The sequence below is a fragment of the Gallinula chloropus genome (genome assembly GCF_964237585.1).
Source record: "Gallinula chloropus genome assembly, chromosome: 5".
Taxonomy (NCBI): domain Eukaryota; kingdom Metazoa; phylum Chordata; class Aves; order Gruiformes; family Rallidae; genus Gallinula; species Gallinula chloropus.
Window position 1 is genome coordinate 63,913,784 of NC_140090.1, and position 27,688 is coordinate 63,941,471.

The window sequence follows — 27,688 nt, forward strand, 5'->3', positions numbered from 1 at the left end:
TCCTCACCTCCGCGGCTACCTGCCCCTCCGGCTGTCCCGCTACCCGGGCGGCAGGGCCGCTCTGGGGCTTCCGGCGGCTCCCGCCCCAGAGCGGCGCTGCGGGCCGTGGCGCAGCAGGATCGGCCGGGGAGCAGCGCCTGCGCGCCCGTCCCGCCCGCCCTGGGACCGGCCGCGGCAGCCTGGCGGGGAGGGAAGGAGGGAGGGCTCGGAGGGGGCGGGAGTCGCACGCCGTTTCCCTTTCTCTTTCGCTGGGCGGCCGCCCGCCCGAGGCTGCTGGGCTGCGCCAGGTACGGGGAGGGGTGGGGGGGAAAGACAGGAGCCGGGCGAGTAGGGGGGGACAGCTCGGCGGCTGCTGCCGAGGTGCCCTGACCGCCGCCCTCTCCTGCTGGCGGGCTCCCGCAGGGCTGCGCGGCGGTGGGGCTGCGAGAGGGCTCCTCCCCGCGGGGGCCCTCCGAGGCCTGTGGACCGCGGCGCGCCTCGGCGGAGTGTGCGGGGCGGGCAGCGGGGCGCCCGCGGACCCCGCAGGGGCTGGCTAGCGACCCTGCACCTGTCGCCGCTGTCCCGCGGCTCCCGGCAACTTGTCCCGCGGGCGGCCGGAGCCTGGCGGGGGCAGGGGCGCAGCCTCGGACCTCGGCTGCCGAGCGCCGGGCACAGCCGCTGTAATGTAAATATAACCGGGCTGCCCCTGCCAAGGCTATGGCGACGCTTGTGCTCCGGGGCATCGTCACCGGCGTTGTGCTGCCAGGCTTACGCCGCACCTCTCTCTTTCCACGTGTGTTACAGGTAGGAAAATGATTCGCCTGGCACAGGAGCAGGAGATACGAGCCATGTCCCAGTGAGTCCTCCAGAATTAAGAGCAAATGCCTGGAGAAGTCCAGTTGCAGAGAGCAGCGCTGTAGCTCTTGTGAACTGTGGGCACTGACGCCTCTCAGACTTGCTCCTCTGGCCCTGAGCATTCTGCCAGCATTTCCTGCCCCACGAATGGCTACTCAGAGGAAGCACTTGGTGAAAGATTTCAATCCTCATATCACCTGCTATATCTGTAAAGGCTATCTCATCAAGCCAACTACAGTGACTGAGTGCCTCCATACCTGTAAGTAGTGCTTTGCGAAATATCCCTCCTTCGTGATACTTCCTCAGTCCTACGTGTTTAATATGGTCTCTCTGCGGGTTTTTGTTTACTTCTGAAGAGTTGCATGACATGGTATGTAGTTTCTGATGGGGTTTCTAGGCACTGCTCTGCTATTTGGGTCATCTTGGTGACATGTTGACTCAGCTTAACACCTTGCAGAGTAAAAGTACCCCTTTCCCCCAAGCTAGTGGTGTTGGTGCTGCCTCTAGCATCAAACATGTATCAGTGTGGCCTTGCTGATCACATGTGAGATCACTAGGCTCAATGTGGTATTTTGATAATGTAACTATGCTTTTGAAACTTCAGCCAATGTGTCTGTTGGCAGTGTGCATGATGGATACACCAGTTTGGTCAGTACTGGCTCACAGCTCTCTGTAATGTGTTCCGTGGCACAATGCATACAAATACTTGAAAGTTGGTAAAATGTTTATTTAGGGAGTAGATGTCTGTGAATGAAACTGACTCAGGAAAAATTATTTGGGATGTTCATATAAATCATATGCAAACATTGGTGTGTATGAATTATATTAAGTACGTGCATGGTCCTGTCAAACTGAGTTGTCTTACTTCCACAAGGTAAGTTACTTACACACTTGAATTGTTAACTCTTTTTCATGAATAGGAAAGCATTTGCTTGGACCTTCTTGAGAATTTAGTGTCTGTCTAAATAAAGTTTGAATTCTTCTGAAAGAAGAGTAAGGGGAACTATATGTTTTCTGGTAGATTTCCCGTTTTAAAACGTTGAATAAATATCAGTTAAAAAGCCTTGTCTTAGTTTTTGAGAAAAATGTAGCGTTGAACTGACTTTTTCCAAGGCTTAATATCAGCTAAGGATTACAGGTAGTATTAGTACTCTCTTTTGGGTTACTTGGTAAAGCAATTTAAGTTCAGGAGGAGAAAAGCAAAGTGTCATAGTAAGAACTTGAAATAAAACGGGGGGAGAAAGGTATATTAACTGTTATTAAATTATCTTTACCTTTAAAGAAAATGGAAAAATTCCAGCATTAGTTAATTTTTTAAACAGTTGAAGTTTAATGAACCATACAAACTTTTAAAAGCTTGGGGTGAGCTGAAAAAAGTTACATCAGACATCAGCTCAGACTTAGGAAAAAAGTATTTTTCTGTCTGGATAATGTATGTGTTTGTTTACTTTCATTCCCATTACAAAGCCATAAAGGCAGAAGGAGTGGGTTTTTTTTCCTCAGCAGCATCTGTTTCTTTTGTTCACTTGTAGATGGTGAGCTCTTTGCTGAGACAGCTCTGTTACTGCCTAGTCCCCACATGAGTGCCCATGGCCTTTACTGAGCTACCATATAGTTGCTACCATAGTCAGGTTTTGTCACAGAAAAGCTGCCACCTGTTTGGGTTGTTAAGTAGAACTGCAGCAAAGAAGGTGCTTTTTTTATAACACAAAGTTTAGTTGCTGGAATGTGAAGCCTGCAATGATGGAAAGGAAAATCAGTAACTTCAGGTGGTGATATGGAAGTCATGGGTGTAGAGGAAAAAGTGATCTGTACGTGGCAGAATTCAGGAAGATGCTCTGATACAAATTATTTTACACTTTGTCTTTTAAAAAGTATTAAAACCCCCACTTTTTTTTTTTTTTGAAGTACAGGTATAGTTCTTCAGTCATATCCAAATATTTACCACAAAATGCAATGATTTTAACTCTACTTTGGTATTTGTGTTGTACTTTTAATTGACATAATTCAGAACAGTGTTGCACAAATGATTAAACCGATATTAACGGTGTAAGAAGCAGCATAAATTCATTAGATGCTGGTAGTACAATATATTACTCTGGACAAGATGAAAAGCATGTATTGACGTAGATATTCTCCAGTGATCTTAGAGGAACTAATGTGATCAGTAGTAACCAAATCAGTTAGCCTTAATTCACATCTTCTGTGTTCATGAAAAATGTTAAATAGCAAAGTTCTGCTCTTAGAAATGTGTGCCCTTATAATAAGAGATGTTTCTGGCGGGGTTTTTGGAAATGTTGGGCAGACAATTTCACCATTTACTGGGAAGAACAAATGCAACCTGGGCATCAGCAGTACAAACTTTCCACTCTTTTGGGAATGAAATGCTTATATTACTGCAAAATAATTATTCTACTAATTTAGTACTTCATTTCTTTTTTGCTGCTCTCAACAGAATGGTTTTATCTTGCGGACTTAGGCCTTTTTTCTAGTGTGTTACACAGTTGTCAAGGATGTTTAAGAGCTACCAGTTGAAGCGGGCAAGCTGTGAGGTAAAGGCTGTGACCCATCATCTGGCTCCTGAGTCACACTAAACGGTGTTTAGTACAGAGTGTGCTGACAAATCTTGGAAAATACACTTTCCTTAGGAACTTTCTTTAGTGTCCTAAAAAATACCAGACTGTTTACACAAATGTATCAGTGTTGGTTGGAAGGGACATCTGGAGGTTGTCTAGGCCAACTTCACACATGAGACAGGTTTATTGCCAACACTATGCCAGATCAAGCTATGGCTCTGTAGAGTTGAGTTGTGAATTTCCAAGTGTGGAGTCTCCACAGCCTCTCTCGATAACCATTTCCAGTGCTGTGCTGTTACATAGTGAAGATTTTCTGAATGTCCTACCAGACAACAGCTTGTGACCATTACTCCTTGTGATATTATTCGCCACTACCAGGAAGAGCTGGGCTCCATCACTCCTGTAATTGCTAGTCAAATGGAATAGGCTGTTATTAGATCACCTATTAGCCTCAACCATAATTTGTTCTTGGTAAATTAATATTGCCTATTCCTGGTTATCTTTTTGTCTTCCACATAGTTAGAAATTGATTCTAAGGGGCGTGATCTGATCTGCTATCTTTCCAGAGATCTAGGGGGGACTGTTTAGTTTTAGTTACCTGGGTCATCCTTCCCTCCTTTCTTAAAGGTGGATGTAACATACTACCCTTTTGCAATCGTGAGCATCTCCCATGATCACAGTGATTATGGTGATAAGCTTTCAGCTTAGCGAATCCTACCTGGTCTATAGCTTTGAGTATATGCAGCTTTTCTCAGCAGGCCCTAATATGCACATTCCTGTCTGGGTCATCCCCCTCCTTCTCAAATGATGCTGGTATGCATGGAGATCTGGGATCAGACTTTGCCTGTGAAGACCAAGCCAAAGAAAATATTGAGAACTTCAGATTTTTTATATAATCTATTCCTAAATGGTTTCCCTCATTCATTAACAGACCCACCTTTTGTTTGAACTTCCTTCAGTTGCTAGCCTGCTTACAAAAGCCCCTTATTTCCCTCACTGCTTTTAGCTATGATTGGGCTTTGACCTTCCTCATTTTGTCCCTAAGTGCTGGAGCAATGATTTTATATCCTTTTGTTTCCCAGTCTTGTTTTCACTTCTAATGTGCTCTTTTTTTGCATGTTAACTAGGAAGCCTGTGCACCAAGTAGTTCTTGTGCAGTAAGCAGTTCTGACAAAATTCCCAGTACAATGGGCTGGTTAGCTCTTGAGGTGTAAATCAATTTTCTTTAAAATAAACCAATCAGCTCTCCTAAGGACATTTCTTTCTAATGATAGCTTCCTGGGGAAATCTGACTATCAGTTGCTTAAACAAGCTGAAATCCTATCCCCTGAAGTTCAGAAGCCTAGCTCTGCTGTATAACTTCCTGAACTTGGTCACTTTAAGGCAAGCTGCCAACTGCTGCTGCGCTCATCACCAGGTTTTCCCTGTTCATGATCAGCAGATCAAGTTGTGCATTACTTCTAGTTGGTGTCTCTAGTATTTGCCTTAAATTGTCAACAAATACAGTCTAGGAACTTTCAGAAACGCCCTTCTATGCAACATTTAAAAAACAACCTAGGAAGAGTCTTCTCATTGAACAATATGCATGTAGATATGCACAAGTTCTGTACTGGTTTTATTTGCACAAGATGACGTACAGCACAGTCCCGTCTCTATTTTTCAGCTGATTACAAGGATCTGAAAGAATGTGTGAACCAGATATCTCTGTGTTGGAAAACATAATGTTTGCTGTGGTTGCCAGCCAATGAGCATATGCCACATAAGTACTTTTATCAGCTGTAGTAAATCATCTTATGTGCGTTTTAACTTTTTTTATTATGGCTCCTCTGTAGTGTCACAGTACTGCCATGAATTTCAGGTCCCTGTTTCACTGGCACATGTAGCACATACCTCAGCACATACCTCACAATTCTGCAAACTGTACATTTTGGTTAAGCTGTTTTCTTTTGCCTGTCTGCTATCACACCACGACCTACAGTAGAGCAAGTGAAACAGTGGTTTTTGTTAATCTCTACTGGAATTGTTAGAGGCGTTTGGGATTTTGTGGAAAGTTTTCTGTTTGGTTGGTTTTATTGTTGTTGTTTTCTCCCTAAGGTGGTAAATTAAATATATCTGTAATTTAACTGTGTTGAAAGATTCCCCTTTTCCCTACCTTTTTACCTAAGACTTCATCCCGTTCTCTGAAACTTCAAAGTGATAAGATTTGGGAAATATTCAGTGGTTTATATAGAGAATAACAGAGGATGATTGTATCTATCATATCTGAAAATGCTGGCAGATGATCCTACTCTTACTAGGAGTATCACATCAGCTCATTATTCTTGAGTGCTAGACTATTTATCTATTTTTTTACTTTTACATTGCTGTTGGTAAATCACATTTATTTTTGACAGGAAAATCCTCATAGCACCATACCTTTACATGAGAAAAAGCAACAGTTGTTTTGGATTGCTACTGCATTGATTTACAATTTCAAGGGGATTGTCGATAGTGTAAGATGACCTTATAATTTGAGCTGGCTGCACAGACTTGATCCACATCTTTATGTTTGCTGGGGCAGGAAAGATATCCGTATAGGACTAACTTAAGATTCTTGGTCCATTATGATGCTTAGTCTGTTTGTATTCTACTCAAAGACCTCTCTTACACTGTAGATTAAGCTCTTCATAAATCATTAGTCTCTTCCTTGGACCACCTATGGCTCCTTCTCTCTCTCAAAAAAGGGTATGAAGAACTGAGGAATTCAGATCCTTTCCACAGATTGGTTTATATTCTAAATATGCCTTCGAGTTACATTTGTGTGAATTTTATCAGGCTTTATGTTTTGGAGTAGGGTTTTGTGAGGGTTTAGGGAGTAAGTCATCTGACCCCGAGTACTGTGTTCCGTTTTGGGCCCCTCACAACAAGAAGGACATTGAGGTGCTGGAGCGTGGCCAGAGAAGGGCAACAAAGCTGGTCAAGGGTGTGGAGCACAAGTCTTATGAGGAGCAGCTGAAGGAACTGGGGTTGTTTACCCTGGAGAAAAAGAGGCTGAGGGGGGAGACCTTATGGCTCTGTACAACTCCCTGAAAGGAGTTTGTAGTCAGGTGGGAGTTGGTTTCTTCTCCCGAGTAACAAGCAATGGAACAGAAGGAAATGGCCTCAAGTTGCACCAGGAGAGGTTTAGATTGGAAATTAGGAAAAATTTATTCACTGAAAGGGTTGTCAGTCATTGGAACAGGCTGCCCAGGGAGATGGTTGAATCACCATCCCATCCCTGGAAATATTTAAAAGATGTGTGGATTTGGTGCTGAGGGACGTGGTGTAGTGGTAGATTTGGCAATGCTAGGTCTATGGTTGGACTTGATCATCTTAAGGGTCTTGTCCAACCTAAAAATTTCTACAATTCTATGAATTATTTAGGAAGTGCGTTATCTATCCTGTGGCATAGAGTTCTGAACAGTAATAATTCCAAATTTCTTGTTCAGAGAGGCCCTATTTTCTTCAGGTTGGAAAACAAGCAATAAACCCATCAAAGCCAAGTTGAAAATATCTTTATAAGACAAATCAATAAGTCCTTTTCAGAGCAGTCAGATCAGTGTCATCTCATCACAGACTTCAAGAACTTCTCTGACATGAATGGAGCAGAGATGCCACGAGCAAGGGAAAGGAATTAAATCCTTCTCAAAGAATTTCAAACATAGGTTTCTTGAAACACAGGTAGAAGGATGGAGGCTAGTAATTGCGTGCAGAGAAAATAACCCAAACACTCTGGTATTGATACAAAGCCATTGGTAACTCTTCTGAAGAATTTTTGTGCTAATCCTCTTAGTCTCCATTGGTAAAAATTTCCCTAAAAATGAGAAAGTTAGGAGTTAGGTTTATCAATTGCAAAATTAATATTGTCCAATATCAATTATGTTTATACCATTTTTCTTTTTTTCTGGGTTCTGGGGTTTTTTTAATTGTCATTTAAAATTGTTGTCAAGTTAAAAACGTTGACTCCATAGAGATGCTGCTGTTTCTACAGGAAAGGAGGCTTAAAAAAAAAAAAAAAAAAAGACCAACTCCTTCCATTATTATAGGATATAGCAGAAAAAGAACACTGTCTCACTTGAGGTTGTGCTTTGAAAAAGAGTTATCCCTAAGCTCAGTTTCTGTGAAGTCAGAAAAGACCTAGAGTAAACTGTATCCTTGTGTTACTTACCTCAGTGATTTTCAGCTGACTCTGTTAGACTTCATAATTTAATCATCAAACTAGCTTCTCAGCCTTTTTTACCCAAACTCTTTAAATTGAGGTTCTCTAGCTGATGTAATTTCTGAGATAATAGCTGATCCTTAACCTTTCAGTTCTCATCAATATTGTCATTGCTCATCACTGATCTGTACAGTTCCTCCTGACAGAGGTAGTGTGCCATCTTCATCTTCAACACAGTATAGATACTAGGATTATGAGATATCAGGTGCTGTGGTTGAAGATCTCAACTGACAGTAGCACACTTCACAGATTCCTTGAGAAGCTGGGGCAGAACATAGTTATTTTCATTCTCATTGAAGTGATCCAGGAAGTGTTTGTTCTAGGACATCTGTTTCAGACTTCTACTGTATCTGACATTGGCTTTATTAGGTTAATCTGCTTTAGTCCTTTGGTATATTTCACACAGACCTGGTATCTCTATATTTAATTACTTTGATACTTCAGTAACATAGACAAATCATGCCCCAAAAAATGCCCTGAATTTTTTTTTAATGAATAAAGAGGCATCTCCTCAATTAATACAGAGGGAAGATAGGATTTTCATCAATGTTAACTACTTCTATTATTGACAATTTTGTCCCTTTCTAGACTATTTTCTTTCCAAAAATCTCTGAGATGTATAAAATAAATTTTAATATAGTTTAGCCACTATGTCTGCAAATGGTCTTCTCTTTAAAATGTTTCTTTTTTTATATGTAGTTGTTACAATACATATTACTATTAATTAAGGAGCCTTGTCCATAACAGTTTTGTGCCACGTTGTCTTGTTTCAGTTTTCCTGTCCTGCTCAGAGTAGGACCTTTTTATGATTAGCTTATTTTTTCACAAATGAAGAGCAAGATAAATGGATGGCTTGATACCAGGATGGCCTGTTTCAGAAAGAAATGTTCATTTCATCCTATCTCTCTTGTGAAACATTATGTCAGAATTTCATATTAATTAGTGTTATTGGCTGTTGTTTCTTTCAGTTGAAACAATGTGGCATGCTTGTGATATAGCTGGAGCCATATTTTTTTTACTTAATAATCTTCAGGACTACTGTATCAAAAAAGTGAAAGTACAGTAAATAGAGTTTGAAGATAACAAAGAACTTTTTTTTTTTGAGAATGCTACATTATGTAATTTGGCCACCTAATCAAATTCTGTCTGTGCACTCAAATGGGCTTGGTGGCTTCTCACAAGTAATTCAGGTCTGGACACCAGTGAGGGTTTCTGTTTGTCCCTTAGTACATATTTTTACAGAGCATTATGTCTTATGACAATGCCTATTGAAAAAGTACAACTTTGGGAAAGTGAAGCTCCTTCTTACTTTGACTCGGAAGTCTTAATTACATGTATTTTAAGTTATTGGGACTTTTGCTTTAATTTAAGGATGATGCTTTGTTGGGCTGGCATGAAGATTTCTATGTGGGTGATGAAATTCTTTGTATTCTGTCAGTGTAGTAGAAAAATGTTTAGTTTCAGGTGTATTAATTATAAAAAGTATACAGAAAAGTGAAGAAATGTCAGTATGGCATATCACACTTGCTGCTCTGTATTAAGACTTTTTACCTTGTGGAAGTGTTAGGGAATGCATGTGCAAAAGTCAATTAACTCTGGTAATTTAACAAATTATAGAAGATTTGTGATACAAGAAGAGTTCTGTGATTACAGGTTCTTGCATCTGTATGCCAGTGCTAAATACCTCACAATTTGAGGTTAGGAAAGAATTAACTCTTACCTGGAGGGCTGAACGGTGCTCTCGTACCATCAGTGTTCTCAGCTCAGCTTTGGAGTCCCAATGTGCAGAGGACAGCACTGCACCCCAGGTACTGGGCTTGTTTGGCAGAACTCGTGGGCTTCCTGAGCTCATTTTACCAGACTATCAGAAATCTGCCCTGCACCCAGCACTGCTGTAGAGCCATTTAGCTTGGGGAGAGTGCCAAGAGCCAGCCAGCGAGCTCTGAAGTCTGTCCACAGGGGAAAGTGCATTCTAATTTCAGCCAAGGCTATGAAGTTAATGTCCTGAAGTTAGTGTTTTAAACCAGTTAGAAAAAAGACCTAATGTGTGTGCATTATCAACATCATCTGATTTGGAGTAACTCTTCTGAGCATACCAAGGCAAAGGTAAATGGAGGCTTTGCCTGTTATGTGGCATTTTGTTATGTGGCACATTATGTGGAATTTCAGGATTCCTTAAAGATTGTCATATAATCAGGATTTACCAGCTTGTTTTAGTGGTACTGTTAGTTCCTTAGGTAATTGATGAAAGAAATTGCACTGTTTCAGCAGAAAGCATACTGCAGTTGCATCAGTCCATTTATTTTTTCAGTCCATTTACTGATGAATTTGCAGTTCTCATTTCAGTTTAGGTGAACTAATAATAAGCAGAGGATAGAGTTTATCTCTATCCAGAATGTTGTAACACAATAATAATAGCAGGCATATTTGTTGTCATCAGCTTGGCTTCTATTCTTTTATTAATGGCAGTAAAATCTACAGTCTGCAATTAATCATTTGGTAGCGTAGCACCTAGTTTAGTTAAATTTCAGTTTATTGGATTTTAAAATCACTTTGTTGTTATTTTGCCATGGTCATGATCCTGAGTTTTCATTATAAAAATCAAGTATTGTTTACTGTAAATTGTGCTGTTGCTTTTGAAGGCCCTGTGTCACAAGGGAAACAGAACCACTTCGCACCTGTGCACAATGTCTGTGAACTTTTCTCTTACAAGAAGTATTTACACCAGTATTTTCAGTTGCCAGCAACACTGTTGGAAAGAAAATAATGTGCATAAGTCATTTTCACATTGTCTGAAGGGATGATTGGCTCTGCTGAGCTAGAGCTTCCCAGCATGCACTTTCTCAAAATTTGCGCGTTACATATGCTACATGCTATGGGGTTTGCATTTTATGATGCCAGGAGACTTGTAAGTAGTAAAAGTACTGCATACCTTAAAGCAGTGCTTGTCCTGTCTGGTCTGCAGAACTCAGTGCTGTTGAACTCTGTCTTGGCAGAGTAGAATTAGCTATGGCTTTGAGGAACAAGTGTGTAGGATACATTGTAGTTATTTGCTTAAAAATTATAGTCTTTTATCTTTAGTGCATGAACTAGTTGGCTGATACCATTAGATCGTGTTCAACCAATATTATTTAGAACTTAGTGTAATTTTTTTTTCTTATTTCCTTTTTTTTTTGCCCCTCAGTTTGTAAGACTTGCATTGTTCAACACTTTGAAGACAGCAATGACTGCCCCAGGTGTGGCAACCAAGTGCATGAGACCAATCCACTAGAAATGTTAAGGTAAGATGACATTTTACAACATTTGCTGAAATGGAAGAACAAAAAATATTAAAAAAAAAAACAACAGAAAACCCATAATGTCTTTATCCTAAAAGGGACTTAATTTTTTTTGCTTATTTGTGCAATACATATACCAAATGTTCTTGGCCACAGATTCTGTAAATTTCTCATGTCCCAGTGAACTGTAAATGGGTTTCTTTCAGATATAACAAAAGGAGGAAAGATAAGTGGAAAAAAAAGCAGTCCGAGTCTATTGTACAAATTAAAATATATACTTTAATATTTCTACTAAATAAACTAACCAGATAGTTTTTATTCTTTACATGAAATTAAATGTAGTTTCTTTTTTTCAAATGATTTAGGGTATTCGAAACTCTGTGAAACTTTTTTTTCTTCTTACACTAATATAGAATAATGCAAATAACTGAATGTTTTCCAGGGTATAGATCTACTTATCTGAATTGAAATCTGCTGTCAGATTAAAGAAGAGGCACTCATGAAAGAAAGTTTTGACAGAGAAAGTGCCCTTTTTTGAGAGTTTGCATTTTTATATCACAGTAACACATCTTTGGTTAATTACGTTTCTTGAAATTCTGGATCCTGTTTTATTGCTGTTGTGTTGAAATAAAGGTAATAGCCATCCCACATGTATACTACAGAGAGATCAAGAACTGTCATCGTAAGGACAACAACTTCATGTTTTCCTAAAATGAAAAGTCACTCCCAACACCCCCTCTACCTTCCCACTCCCTTAGTATTAATTAGTTTGTAAGGCTTCTGTGAATTTAGGAAGAAATATTCCTCCATAAATTTTAAACACACATGGAATTTACAAGGGTTGGTATTATTTCGAAATGTTGTCTTGTTTGCTACAGTTTGCTGTATTTTGCTTTGATTTTTATGACAGATATGTGTGTGCAGAGCAATTCCCATGCTTCAGTTAAATGCCAGGAGGATAGGTGAGAGAGATTAAATTCAGCAACTCTAAAGGGTGTTATTAGCCTAAGTCTTTATCTTCTGAGTGTTTTTTGGAAGAGCTAAAAAGGTTTCTGTAGATGTTTACCAGAAGTATTTTTCTGGTCTCCTGTCAGTGTCTGAGGTGCTGTGTCAGCTGTAACAGAAGGTGCTGTACAGAGTGCATAAGGCTACTAATAAGCTGAAAACAAAAGCGTTTTAGAAATATTTCTTTTATTCTGACAGGACCATTTCATACAAACTGAAAAATGCATTTTCTGAAACATCTAGTAGATGTTTAGTAAAATAATAATACACTTTAAGCAGGGATTGATAGGAGGGTGAGAAAAGCTAAGACCACAAGCCAGAAATGTGGGAAAAGCTATTTCCTCTGCAATTATTTCCTGAAACTCCTTTTAGAGTAATTGGGTTTATTTGCCAACAAACAGCGTATAACTAGTAGTTTGTTGGTTGTGTTTTATAAAACAGTCTTAAACATTTGCTAAACTAATAATCAGAAAAGCATCTGAGCAGTGTGAAGAAGTTATCTTTGATATTGCTTGCCTAACTTCATTCCTGTCTTATACTCTGACTAGAGACTGGGCACGTCATTGCTTCAGAATGAAGTCATTGTCTGAGAAGTGGTGTTGAATGCTCTGGATAATATTTTTAACTGATATTAAAACTTTAACACTTAGGGATTGTTGAAACTAATAGCCTAAGTTGCAATTCAACATGGAGCTTTAAAATTAAAATCCCGGAACAGTGTTAAGTTCGAGTATTCCCTTTCGTGATGTAGCAGAATTCTGCATCAGTAATATCCAGTTGGGTCTGGGCAGTTTTCTTTTTTTTTCTTGGTAGCCTGCTGCTTTGGATTCAAGTTTTCCTCAGTGATAGTCTTCATTTGCTTCGCATTAGATAATTAGCGATTATCAAGGAATAGCTTTGATCTTAAAACTCATTCAATATTATAGAAGAGGTGAAGAAAGAAACTATACAAAGCTGACATAAATGCTTGGTGGTTCTTTCTGTGCTTTCTGGTTTGGAGGCTGGAAGATGTGGGGGTGGAAAGGGGTGTGTCTCAAACACAAATGCTCTTGTTTCAGCATTACCTGGAAATACCGTATTAAATGACCGAGACCAGCTTTGGAGTTGTCAAGGAGTCTCATTTTCAAATGAGCGTCATGTGTGACTCACAGAAATACACATCTTTGTTAGAGCTCACATCTGGATAACGGGAACACTGTAAAACGCACCTGAAATTCAGAATATTTTTATAATTTCCTTTTTTTTCCTATAGTTTAAATTCCGTTTCCCTGTACTTAAAGATCATATAAGTGATACGTTTTCTACATTTTTAAAGTATTAATTAGATAGGATAAAGGATAAAGAAGGTCTTTGTTTCAGTCACTGACTAGAATAGGAAGCCAGTTCTTGCTCGTAGCTTCATAAATTTGCTAAGTATACTGGTTTTCTTGCTATTTTAGCATTACTAGTGACTTTTCTGCTGGGCCATTGAAGACAAATTAGGAAGTGCTAAGTGGGAATCTTAAAACATGTAGAAAAATGAGCATGTGTTATACCATCCTGAGGAATGGTTAGTTAGATTTTGAATTAAGGTTGTGGTGTTCTATTTTTAAGTCCTTATTTTCTGTCTCTTAATGAGTAAGTTATGAAGATGGGAACTTTCTTACAATGTGAAATTAATTCCAATTTGAAGAGAGGTTCCCAGTGCTCTGCTGTGGGAACTTCCTAAAAAAATCCAGCACTATCTAGTTGCATTAACTGTTGAGAGGAGAGGCCAGAAGAGATAACGTGCCATTTGGAAAAGCAGATCTACAGTGTCATCTATCAGAAAATAAGTCCTCTGACATCCCACAATTTTACTTTTCTCACTTGTGATTAAGTTCTCTATGTGATGCTTTAGTTTAGGGGAGATCTGTTTTACTTGCTGAGTTTGGGTTGGTTTCTTTTTCTTTGTCCTTATAAGAAGCAGTAATTAAAAATAGGTTATGATCATAGCTGACATTAGAATACTCTTATGGTCTGAATGTCTTCATGAACTGATGCATAACATTGGGAATTAGTCTTGAAACAAGATGATTGGTAATAAGTCTGAATTGTAAAGCTTGACTTACAAATGCAAATTCTGCAAAGAGAAGCAGGAATGCTGGTATATTTATTATGTTACTTATTAGAATGGCATTCCTCAACAATAAAATCATTCACTCTTCTTCCTACTTTGCCACTCCTAGTAAGCAAAAGATAAAACATGCAGCTGTTCTCTATAACAAGCCTATAGTGTATTATTAGCATGGACACACACATGTATGTATATATGTAAACATATATTGAGATGAACAATTAAGTCAATTAAAAATAATCAGAAACAATTGTATTTTAGGTTCTGACTGAATATAAAGGTACTTAATTTCTCTGGCTGTATCACTTGATCCTTCCTTGTTTAGGCTGGGGGCAGTGGGAGTTACTGTTTGCAAGATGAACAGGATAGAGGAAAGGAAAATGAAACAATGAGAGACAGAGGAAACCAAAGGATAAATGAGGCAGGAAGTGGGTTTAGAAAGAGCATAGGAGGACAGGTAAAATTAAGAGAAAAGAAAAATATTTTCACTTCAACAACAAAGGCAAATGCACTATGTCCTCTGGAGGGAACTATAATAGCTATTTTTGGTACTATAGAGAACAATAGATCATTTCAGGGGATCAGAGGATATGTCTGCACTGTGTTCTGTCAACTGGTAGACCAACCCATGGCAGATTTAAATAGTTTAAATTAATTAGGTTGAGTACTGAGAGCTGTCTAGCCAGAGCAGCATGGTTGCTCTGTGGTCTTCTTTATCCTGCCAAGATTGGTTTGTCTGTGTTGTAATGAGTAGGGAATAGTCAGTTCAGTTTTTCATAACAGCCCTATTACAAAGCACTTGAACACTTAATATGATAACACAGTTAATAAATTTCATGCCTACTGTTCATGACCTAGACCTTAAAATTGGATGCTACTTTTCCAGTTTGTTCCCTTTAACACAACTATTTGCATGTAACACAATTAAAAAAAAAAAAAAAAAAAAAAACCAAAAAATTGAGTATCATGTGTTTTCTCTTTTCTTTAATTTTTGCCTTTATATATTAAAAATAAATTCCTTGGTTATTTCTAAAAGAAATCAAATCAAGAGGTGGCTGAGATAAGCTTTAATGCGTTCTGTCTCTCAAGCTAAAATCAATTGGGATTTACATGACGTGGTATTTACCAAAAATAGACAACGCGTTTCATTACTTGAAATTTTTTGTTGTTTAAAGGTTAAAAATGCTTAAAATTGTATTTTCTACCTAATGTGAAATATTTTCCTTTTCCTTTAAAAGGCTGGATAACACCTTAGAGGAAATTATATTTAAGCTGGTGCCTGGACTTCGAGAACGTAAGTTTCTGATTTTGGGTACCTGTTTGGCTGATAGCGGGAGTGTGGCTGGTTTTAATCGTATACCTGTAGTCTTGATTTCAAAATTCACCTTCCTGTTCTTTGATGTTAACTAGAGGAACTGCAGCGAGAGATAGAATTTTGGAAGAAAAACAAGCCTCAAGAAAATGGACAAGGTGATGATTTTATTTTTTTTGCCCCCCCCTCTCTTGTATGTATGTTAAGTAACTGCTCATTAATCCTCATTTCTTCAAATATTTATTCATCTACACTGGCTTTCCTGAATTCAAAGAGACTACAGAAACTCCTAATGAATCTATGTAAATGTAGTCTGTGCCTTCATGCACTGTTGCTTATCTTTTAACCAGTTGTTTTACACCACTGTTTTACAGTTATTTTTGTTTGCATTTTCCTGTGCTCTCACTTTCAACATTCATGTGATCTTCCACTTGAATCCTTAACTCTCTTAATACAGCAAGATGCAGAACTACTTGAGATTTTACAGATTATTTTCTGGTACTGAATTTGACCAGCTGTTCAGTAGGAGGTTGTCAAGAATTAGTTATGACAAGTAGTAAAACAGTTTTAAACACTTGCTAAACAACTGTTTTATATAGCTTCCAAAATGCTTTTTCTTTGTTTTCTTCCACTTTATTTTTTTTTGGTAGTTAACCTATGAACTTAGAGAGATCAGTATTGAGGTGCTAAGTGCTACATCCAACTGTTTTTATGCCTCTTTGATTTGGCATCAGGATTCTGATACTATATTGATGGCCTATTTGATTTTTCTGAATTTTTAAAAAGCTGTGCTAAGCTAAAGAACTAGCTATTTTTAGTAAAGGATCACTGTCAAGTTAACATCTTACAATACTCTTCTGCACTCAGTTGTTTATATCTTCTTTTCAATTTCATAACGTTTCGTTTTCCTTCTCAATGGTTTTGCTGATTTGCGTTGTCATCCGGGACACGGTTCTTTTCTCTTTTATATAATTAAGTAAAGAAGTGCTGGACATTTCAGGTTAAATTCTGTTAAGCTAACTGCAACATACTCTGTAATGTATGCCTATTCATTTTACAAGTACTTAGAAAGTATTTTTATGAAATACATTCATTGGCTGCCTAGAAACCTACTTTCTGTGATGTGCATAGATAGAAAAAAAATATAAACTATGATTTGCATATTTGTAGAATGTGACTTTTATCCAAATTATTCTTCCAGTTCTTAGCTTCCTCCTACAGTTTAATGGTAAACTTAATGGAAGTCAGTTACTAAATGTAACAAGTCATGGGACTGCTGTAACAGGAAGGCTCTATCTCCCAAAATATTCTTTTAGGTACCTGCAGATATATCCAGCTCTATTAGTGATTGTACCCTTGGGCTATGGAAATTTGGCTCTGCTTATCATTTGAAAGTTGTAACAACTCATTGAGACAAATTATTTGTCTGTACAAACATCATTAATTCTAATATCTGCAAGGATTTTTTGGTAAACAGTGTAGTACCATTTATGTGGAGAAGCATTTGAATTTTTATCAGAATACCTTGAAAGATATGACCATTTTGTGTGCATGTTTCTGGAATAATTTTATATTGGAAATTTGCTAATTTTCCTAGTTCTGCAGTTTGTTTGCCTGTCAAGACTTTTATAACTGCATGACTAAATCTTCCTCCATAACTCAGCAGCAATAATCATTGAAAGTTGTGGATGTGTTTGCATTGCTAAAGAATCTGTGAATCATACTCCTCAGACAAATGCTTGTGACAGGTAGACTGCACCTGCTTGATTAGGAATTTGCTTCCTGGACTTTCACAAAAAAGAAAAAAGACCTGTAGTTTGATGCTCTAAGTTCTATTCATATCAGGATGAGAGGAACAAAATGTTTGTATAATACACGTTCAATTAAATGTGTCAGTAGCTCGTAGGGACTTGTGGACAAGTCTTCAATTCTAAAATAGTTAATAATTGTAGACAAGAATAGCAATTAATGGAGTTTAAAACTCCTCTAGGATATGTAAACTGAAAAAAGTAAACAGAAGCTTAGGCATAGATTGATATTTGTTGAAGTTTTCATTATGTCTTCTCAACTTCTAAACAACAAAAAGTTTGTGGTAAGTGTAGGAAAAAGCAGAATTTGATGTGAAAGTTTCTCAGGAAATGGAAAAGTAGCCTATTCAAGTTATTTGTGGTAATGTTTTATTCCAACAGGGAGCAACCTTTGGTTTAAACCAATATAAATGTTTGGGATACAGAAAAAATCATTACAATAAATTACATAATAGGGTTGTTGTAAAAAACTTACTCCCGTTTTATGGTTTATTGTATGGCTATTATTTACATAGATTGCAGCCTTATGTAGATGTGCTTGCTAGTCTTAAGATTCAAGTGTTCAGCTATACTAAACCTTTGAAAACTGTAGAAGGTGATACCTTTTCCAAAGAGTTAGATTCTGAAACCAACAATAAATATAACAGGTAAAAGAATTAGTGAAGAGATATAAAGCTGTATGTATGATTGTATAGGATATATGTGCTCTGCCAAAAAAAAATATGGGGTCAATTTCTCTTTTCTTGTATTATTGCAAGAAAGATGCAGTCTTTCTGGATAGAAACACATGGAGTTTTAACAGTTATATTACTTCAGACCAGGTCAAAAGTGGATGAAAGTTAAGTTTTTCTTCCCTTCGCTGACTGCATGGTAACGTTTCAGGAACCTGTCTCCACTGGGTTATTGTGGCAGACAGTTAATATGAGTTGATTAGCCCTCTTACATTGATATACAAGAATTAGGATTAGTTATTCCACTGTTTATTGAATAGCAGTGATTTTTGGCAGTGAATTGCCATGCAATAGATTAGGTTTATGTAGTTGAGTGGTATTGATGCATGCGTAGTTGTGGGGTTTTAATCACTGGACACAAATAGAAGAGAAATAACCATTAATAGTCCATCAGCCTTATTATCTTCTGTTGCATAGAAATTTTGCATGCTACATTAAAATTTCAATAGTAAACCTTTGTTTTCAGAGATTTGTAAATTGATTGATTTAAGAATGCACAGAATTAAAATTGTATAAATTTAATCTGAATGAAAAAATATGCTCTTGAAAACCAAGTACTACTTTAAATATGTTTTTTGCTACTGTGACTCTTAGCTATTTTACACTTAAATAGTATGATCTTCATATTTTACAGATGAAAGCCCAAAGGCTGATAAACCCAAAGTAGATGAGGAGTGTGATGAAAATGAAGAAGATAAAGACTATCACAGGAGTGACCCACAGATCGCTATCTGCCTCGACTGTTTACGCAACAATGGGCAGTCAGGAGATAATGTAGTCAAAGTGAGTACTAAAGATAATCTGTGCTGTTATTGTTGGCAGAATAGCATTTTACAGGAAACAAATCATTTTATAACCATAAATAATAAATTTTAATGTTGTGGCCTGTCTCCACTTCCACATTTATTTAGTCCTTTTGTTTGAAACATTTCAATTAATCTTGAAATTTTGTGAAAAAATACCATTCCATACAGAAATCCATCTGCAACAGTGAATTTTATTTTTTTTTAATGGATAGTAATTTTGTGCTCTGTGGCCTTGATGGTCTCCAACTGCATTAAACAACAGCATACCACAGAGGTACTTAAAAAGCCAGCTGCAGGTGAGGTGTCTCACACTTTCAAGATTGCTATCGTACCATACCAGCATGAAGCTGCTTTTCAGCTGTGTCGTGCACTGAACGACAGGGATGCAGACCTGAGGTGTAAACCTGATTGTGACACTGACATGTTGTCTGTGGCCCTGGGCAGGTCACTTCTATCTGTAAAATGTGCAGGGTAATACCTGCTACTGCTCTTTTAATAATTGGGGATAGCTGGGTTCTGTTCTTGAGAATGATGTAATGGTATTGAGACTAGAAGAATGTGTTTAGAAGTCCTCTTAGATTTTAATAATGTTTTATTAAGTTTAGTAATACAAGAATTCAAAAATATTTTGAAGTTGTCTAATAAAACACTACTTATATTTTCTGTGTATGATGTTACATGTATAATTTTGGAAGTTCTTACATGGTAAGAAAGTTTTGATTCAGGAAGAAAGCATATGTATGTGTTATCACTGTTTATGCTATAAACAGTAAGAAATCTCTGTTTCCATCACCATGTAGGAGTCTCAGTTTTTCAGCCTTCCCTTGAATCAAAACTAGTGGATTCTGGATCACAGAATCTGTGTTAATAGATCATGTCAGATTTGTAGCTTCCCTGTATTTTGAGTATATTTTTACTTCCTATTTCTCTTAAGGATTGAAGAACTTCGAAGAAATATAACATGTTTGACGCCAAACGTTATGAACACAGACACTCAAGATAATTAAATTCTTTTTGGGCTTGTGGTAGTAGTGGTTTATTGTTGTTTTTTTAAATTTCCTCCCTTTTGTATCTTTTGAAATTTTTTTTATTGAATGAAATTGACTTGTTTCTCATGTGAATTTTGGAAAAAAAATGAACAAAAATGAACCCGTGTTGCTGTTTTGAATTAGAAGAGACTGCAGTAAAATTGGTTATTGGTTCAAAGAAAAAATACCAATTACAGCTGTTCTTGCACTAAAGATTGCTTACATGCTCCAAAATTTCTAATGTGCTTTTTCTGCTTTGTTGATGTTTAATCTTTAGGGTTTAATGAAGAAATTTATCCGCTGTTCAACTCGAGTGACCGTGGGAACTATCAAAAAGTTTCTCAGCTTGAAATTAAAACTTCCAAGTTCTTACGAGGTACTTTTGAAAGAACTTTGCTTGTATTTTTATTTTCTTACAAAGAATTAGGTTTTTATTAAATTTAATCGTATTTTAGGAATATTTTTTAACCCGATCACACATATTCCAAATTATATTTTCTGTCCTTAAATAAGAAGTGATGGTTTCATCATGATGATTAAAATTGCTAATCAAGGAACTCACACAGTTCTAGTAACTTCAGTTTGTTGCTTTCCTGTGAAGGAACAGATGTGTTAGGTTTGGTACTTTTATGTAAGAAATAAAAGTCCCTTTCCACATGACTGATGAAAAAGTCAATGCAGTTCTAGCCTGGTAGCTACTGGGGAAAGAAGACATAAGGAGTGAGGTGGTTTGCCCCTGGCTAGAGGCCAAACGCCTGCCAAAGCCGCTCTTTTCAGCTGGAAAGGGGAGAAAACATATATTGGGAGGCTTAGGAGTCGAGATAAGGACAGGGAGAGATCACTCTGCAATTAGTGTCATGGGCAAAACAGACTCAACACAGAAGAAAGGAAAGAAAACTAATTTATTACACTACACCCCACACCCAGTGAAACCAGAGTTGGGTAATGAGAAGTGCAGCCAGGTCTTAAAGCACCTTCCCCACACCCCTCCCTTCTTAGCAGACTTCACTTTAGTCATGATTTTTCTCCCGTCTTCCCCTCCAATCATGGCACAGGAAGCGGCAGGGACTGAGGGAAAGGGGTTTCGGTCAGTTCCTCACAAGCTGCTTTCTTTCTCCAGATCTTAAACCACCTCTACTTCCCCCTACCCCTCCCCTCTTAGCAGATGTGAGTCATAATTTCGCTCCTTCTTCCCCTGGCATCGTGGCACGGGGTGGGGCGGGGAATGGGGGTTTCACTCAGTTCCTCCCGAGTTGTCTTCCTTCCTCGCTGGGGTGGTAGGCATTCCACGCTGCCTTCCCCTGCTGCACTGTGGGGTCTCATCCACAGGAGACAGTCCTCCATGAACTTCTCCAGTGTGAGGCCTTGCTATCAGGGCGTCATCTCCTCATCCATCACCTCAGCACGGCTCTCTTCCATGGGGTGCTGATCTTCAGGCCCAGACTGCCCCAGCCTGGTCCCCCATAGAGTCACAAGTCCCCCAGCAAACCTGCTGCAGCGTGGGTTGGTGTCTCTGCAGACTGTAGATGGAATCTCTGCTCCCTGTCATTATCCATGGGCTGCAGGGGAACAGCCTGCTTCACCATGGTCTTCTCCATGGGCTGCAGGGGAACCTCTCCCACACCTGAACTGCCTCATTCTTCCTCCCCACTCCTTCTTCCCTGGCCTTGGTGTCTGCACGGATTCTTACATCTTGCTCCCTTTGCTGGTGGCAAAATGAAGCAGCTAATGGTTTTTTTTTCTCCTAAATGTGATTCATGGGGCCACTATGACCATCGCCAGTTGGCTCGGCCCTGGTCAGCAGCAACTCTGGTCTTGAATAGGCCGATGTTTTCTCTCTGGGGCCTGGAGAGAGCTTCTGGCTGCTTCTTGCAGAATCCGCCCCTGCAGCACCCCCCCCTCCCCCCCCCCCTTATCCATTAGAATCCAGCTACGCAAAACTGCACCACATTTGAATCATTCAAAATGTAGATACTTTCTTTGCACCTTCTCTGGAATTAGGTGGAATTTGATGGACAGTCTTTGCTCCATGAGTGATTTGAACTTGGCTAAGACTGTTCCCTGGGCAGACTTCCGAACATGATAGAAATTGTAATGTAGAATGGAGCTGGGAAGTGTGAGACTCCTGCCTCTGCTTTCCCTCTTCCCAGGGATATGTGAATTTTGACCTCAGCACAGACTGTATCTTTGGTTCTGTCACAGGAGTCAGTGACTCCATGAACTGCAGGCTGCCTTCATCACAAACGGCAGCATCCCAGCTTTGATCAGAGGTAGGGCTGAGTTATGTTCTTGAAGAGCAGGAGTTGGTCACACTATTGTAACGTGCTGGCCAGCCATTTTGATGTGATTTGGCTTTTTAAATTATATTAATTTAATCTGTCCCTGGTGTCTTAATGCCTTGGGTTACCTAGTATCTGCTTACTTCAAAATTTGGACTGTTTTTTTCCTCTAAAACCCAGAAAATCATTGTGACTATAGTAATAAAAGAATTTTCAAACATTTTCAGTGGAGAAGTAAGATGCTCTAATATAGTTTAAACCAGACAATTTTCACAATAAGATCATTACCTTTCTCTTATTTTGCCTTCAGTTAATGAAGAATCATGTTTCTATACTCACAGATGCATTTTCTTTATTTATTTATAGCTAGTTATTATAGTTATTATAGTTATTTATTTATAGTTATTGTTAAAGTATTTTTTTAAATTGCTTTATTATTTCTTTTTTTAAAAAATTAAAATGACAGTGCTTCTGATTTGAATCTTTCGGTTTGAAAAAGCATTGACATATCTTAGAAGACCTTCAGAACAGAGCATGAGGCTTTCTCTTCAAACAAATAATGTGTGGTATTGATAATCATAGGGAGTGTTTGTCTGCTGACGATTTCCTACCTAGTTTAAGTAGGCTTTCCTCTGCCCATGCCTTAATTGAAAACATACAAAAGAAAAAATAAAGTGGATACTACTATTAAAAATGCAATATAGTTTATTTTAAGTATGTTGTATTTATCCAGGTATACATGTGTGATGGAATTATTGTATAATGATAGGAGTTGAGGAATTAACTCTGAGATTAATTTAGGAGTTCATGTAGGCATTAAAATTTTGCATTCTTTTGTCTTACTGTTTGTTCTGTTGTATTTTAAGCTGGATGTACTATGCAATGGAGAAATCATGGGGAAGGATCATACTATGGAATTCATCTATATGACGAGATGGAGACTAAGAGGCGAAAACGTAAATGCTGTTACGTTATTAATACATGATGTTTTGGTATATTTATTATAGAGACCATACATGCTTGGTCCAAACTATAATCTATGACCTTTCCAAACCCTTTCTTTTTTAAAATGCATTTTGTATATTTTTCTGGATTTCTTGTATTAAACGCTGTAAGTGAAACCCTGCGGCACGTATGTTGTGCAGATTCTGAAATGTAAAAATAGCAGGTATACAAAGTTTACAGGCAAGTTCTGCTCTGAGTTTCTAGTCAAGTATTTGAAACCCAAGCACTTGTTCTTTTTCTGCAAATTTGCTTTTGGTGACCTTTTGAGTTACAGTAGTTGGGGAATATGCACCCAGCAGTTCTTTATTAAGAGTCTGTTTTATTTGGTAGTAAACTCCAAGTGACACTGAAAAATGATTGGAGAAATCTTGGTGGTTTATTACTGTTTCTTCTAACACTACACCTATTTCTTTAGATATGCTCTATAACATTAACATCCACATAACATAGCTAAATGCGTTTTCCTTGCTGCATGCATCTATTTTAGCATTGCAAAATTATAAAAAGGCATTTCTTTCAGGTCTGATATTCAATTTTATTTGGTAGCCCTTATATTGCCTTGGTTGTGGGTTCTTTTGGGTTTTTTTGTTAAGTCATATCCCCATTTATTTCATTCATGTGTGGCTGTTGATTGTTTTTCACTGTTTATTGCTTTGTAGTGTGCGCAGATTTGTTGTCTATCGCTACCAGTGGAGGCTATATTGGAGTGCAGCTAAGGTTAAGCACTTAATAGATGTTAATGGGCCAATCTGTAACAAATTCCAAACTTTCTGTTTTGTTTTTGTTTGTTTGTTTTTAAGCTTCTTAGTACTCAGAGTAAGAAGTGCTGGGACACAGGCAGAGAAGACAGACAATTAAGCACACTGTGGAGTTAGCCATTCACAAGTTTCTTAAAGTTTTACCTTAATCTAAATGGGGTGGGAGGAGAAGGATAGGGTTTTTATAGGAATTAGGGGAGTTAAAGTATATTGGCAAGTATTCATTAAATTTGAAAGTAATACTACACTGAAATTTGATGATTGCTGAAACCCCAATGTTGTACCAATAAGGGAGCTCTGATTAGGATTTTTTCCAGTACTGCCTTGAAACCAATCAGTGTTTGTTTGGCTTACCATCTTATATTTTGTTAGCATTGGCTGTACTATTGAGAAATGTTGAAGCAACAACTTGAGTGATAATGAAATTCTTTCAGGACATTTAATTCTCCAGCACCTTCTTACAAACGGACTTTTGTCAGTTGTATTGGTTTGGAAGCAACAGTAACTATGATATGCACAAAAAGGACTTTGATTGCTGTGGTTAAAGTTAGAATTATAGTTTTTAAAATACAGGAATTGACAGCTCCTGATTTAAATTTTCATGTTACATTTACATACAGATAGTATAGTCAGGTACATGCTGTCTTTTCCTTTATGTAGTTTTAAACCACTCCCCTGAAGTCAGAGATGACAAGCTAAAACCTGTAAACATTGTATTTTGCTGGTAATATCTGGGCTTCTAGGATTTTTTTCTCTCTAGCTGGATTGCAACTTGTTATAAAACAGAAGTTACAATGGTAATTAATTAACAATCTCCTTCTTTTGGATGGGGATCAAGTAAATCCATTATCACCATCTTTGGTACTATTCACCACAAGCTTTTACTGGCACACTTGTGGGCCGTACAAGATGTAGACTAGTAAAGGGAAAAGACCGATTTATTCATTAGGGTATTCTTTCCTGTTTTAAACAAATAAATTAATTTTAAGCATTACATTTGAAAAATAAAATAAATTAAAAAATAAAATAAATGGTAAATGTGTATGTGCAGCTGTGGATGCCTCTTATCTGATCAGAAAATCATCTCCTCCGCAGTTTCGGTGCCAGAACTGCTCATCTTCGCAAGTCTGCTCACAGGATGGCACATTTTATCAGGTAAGAGGCACTCACGACTGTACATACTACAGTCAGTAAGGTTGTGTCAGACTTCAATTATAAACCATGTTGCGGAGATTTTATAATTCCTTGCTACAAAGTGCTAAAACTCCATAAGCAAGGCCTGAACACTTTTGATCATTCAGAGAAAGCTTTATTGAAGGGAGGTTGTAGAGAGGTGGGCGATGGTCTCTTCAGCCAGGTGACAGGAGATAGGACAAGGGGAAATGGCACAAAGCTGGGCCAAGGCATGTTTAGATTGGATATGAGAAAAAAATTTTTTACTGGAAGAGTTGTCAGGGCCTGGAACAGGCTGCCCAGGGAGGTGGTTGAGTCACCTTCCCTGGATGTGTTCAAAAAAAGGGTTGATGAGGTACTTAGGGATATGGTTTAGCTTAAGATGGGGATGGTTGGACTTGGTGATCTTCAAAGGTCTCTTCCAACCTTGTAAAAAAAAAAAAAAAAAGAATGAATGAGTAGAATCCATTCAAGAGACTTAGAGATTTCTTTCACTTTACATTAGGGTTTTTGTTTTGGGTTTTTTGTTTTTGTTGGGGTTTTTTTGAGAGGTCCCATTCAGTAGCTGATATCTGTATCAGCTGGAAAAGATTACCTAGCTCTTATTATCTTATCCTTCTAGCTACTAGTGTTGGGCAGTCACTGACAAGGGATCAAAACTGAAGAGTGTGAATCAAAGGAGATTACATAGGTTTCATCTCTTTTTGGCAATTCATGTTATCTTTTATGGAGTAAAGTAACACTAGATTTTTCTAATACTCCTTTCACATCTTTCAAAATTAGAAAGGGAGCAATGTCTTGTCTCCAGAAAATAACAAACAAAAACCTCCAGAACCTGCAAACTGAAGTTGATAACTAAATTTCATTGATCAAACTAGTTCTCACCTACATGAAACTGAATCTCAGTTTTCTCATTGAGAATTTTGATTTGAACTAATTTCTAGAGATTACTTTGGAAGATTGAAATAATATTCTTGCTTGAGCAAAAAATTAATAATAGAAGGTCTCTCCCAGCTGTGGATGGGAGTGACCTACTGCAGTCATGCCTGCTTCAATAATTAGAATTGTTCCAGCATAGTGCATTTTATTTGCACAGCTGGTTTGTGATTTTATTTGCAAAGACCATTGAGCCTTGCTGGTTTACATGGCAATTTCAGTGAAGTGACTGGGATGTGCACTCTGCCTGTGTTCACTTCCAGTAAGAGTTGAGTCATTTAGGAGACAATTTAAATAATCAAAGTGAAAAACATGTGAGATTGCATTTAAATAATATGGTAGTTATATCCTATGCAAAAAAAATATCAGACACCAAATAATTTATGGTGCCACAAATACCTGCTTAATTGCACATGCGGACTACACACAGTGCTCCCTGTCTTCTCTCCTAAGTGTTCCCACTACTGGTGAATACCTCTGATTTTATGTTTTGATTTCTTTGCACTCCTATTTGTAAATACCCAGCAACTATGATCACATTTAGTTCTGGTGATCATTTCATTAGCATGGCATAGAAAGTTGTTTTTTAACCCACATAAATCTCTGCAGTGATAGCCTTTTTATTTCTTTTCTTGGTCAGTGAAGTTCATCTGTATTGCATTTGAAGGATGCAGTAAAATATTTCTGGTTTTAACAATAGCTTCTGTAGTAATTATTTATTATTTTGAATTTGCAGTAAAAAAAAGACTTGGTGATATTCCTCTGCTTGGAGGCAGAGAGGTAGATAAGACCAAATGGTTACTAAAACAATAAGATTTTCCCAGGGTTTATGCAATAGAAAATATCAGTACCCTACTGAAGTTAAAATGAAAACATCAGACTTTAATTAAATGCTGACTGAAAAAATAAGACATTTAGTAAAACAGACCTTCCAGCAACAAATGCCAAGGTATTCCACCGCACTTTCTGGAAACCTACCCACTCTTGCCTCCTGTTCCACAACAGTTTTGTCCAGGTCAGGGATCCAAGCAGTTTATTTGCCACTTTTTTTCCATTAAGAACTAACAAAAAAGTATCACTAGATCTGAAGTTGAGAGGTTGGGGGAGAAGTTACCCTTCATCTCTCAGTAAATCAGATGACAGCTATTTGACCTTTTTATTTTTTTTTTTTTTTTTTTTTAAGATCTCTGTCTAGCTCCCATCAGCTAGTGCTGGCTACTAGTATAGCTATGGAACCTCCATGTATTAAAAACACCTAAAGTATGTGATCTATAAATGGGTTTTTGATTAGAAAGTATAAAATATCAAGATCGCTTTTCCTCAGACACAGCAACGCAAAAATAAGAGTTGTAGACATATGTGTATATATAAAATAAACTATATAAATCCTGAAATATATAAAAGCAGATACAGGAATTTTATATTAGTGACAAATAACTACAGCTAACTGACTGAGAGATTAGATTTGAAGTAAAGGTATGGATTTAATGGTTGAAATTTATAGAACTGTTTTGTATAAGTTAATCTGATTGCCGTAGACGTGTGTCTTGGGGATAAGGGGTGGCTATCCTTAAGGCACTCTTTAATTGCTTTTTTTTTGTATTTTTTATGAATTATGTCTTCATGTTTTCTTGTCTGTTTTTGTTGTTGTTTTTGTTTTGCTTTTGTTTTCAGTCTTACCCTATGGTACTTCAGTATCGACCTAGAATTGACTTCGGTTAGACCAAAGGGCCAGATCCCACTGAGATGAATCCTGCACTATTTGTTTACCCATCGACAGATTGCACAATGAATGGATGTGCCTGGATTAGGGGGACACAACCAGAT

The 27,688-nt window shown here is 37.9% G+C and overlaps 1 protein-coding gene across 1 annotated transcript; it reads left to right on the forward strand.

Annotated features, from left to right (window-relative positions):
* The first annotated feature begins 259 nt into the window (after positions 1–259).
* PCGF5 (polycomb group ring finger 5) lies at positions 260–27,688 on the forward strand. Its single transcript, XM_084265284.1, has 10 exons — positions 260–287; positions 784–1,093; positions 10,832–10,928; positions 15,264–15,319; positions 15,436–15,495; positions 18,511–18,659; positions 19,988–20,086; positions 22,856–22,945; positions 24,848–24,907; positions 27,536–27,688. Exons 2-10 carry the CDS (start codon positions 982–984, stop codon positions 27,581–27,583), a joined length of 771 nt encoding a protein of 256 aa, XP_084121410.1. The 5' UTR covers positions 260–287; positions 784–981; the 3' UTR covers positions 27,584–27,688.

Bases quoted from the DNA above. Each gene is read 5' to 3' on its own strand.
- PCGF5 (XM_084265284.1), top strand. From the start codon at position 982: ATGGCTACTCAGAGGAAGCACTTGGTGAAAGATTTCAATCCTCATATC. The intron at 22,946-24,847 runs GTAAATGCTGTT...TCTCCTCCGCAG, and splicing joins GGAGACTAAGAGGCGAAAAC to TTTCGGTGCCAGAACTGCTC. The intron at 24,908-27,535 runs GTAAGAGGCACT...TTTTGTTTTCAG, and splicing joins AGGATGGCACATTTTATCAG to TCTTACCCTATGGTACTTCA.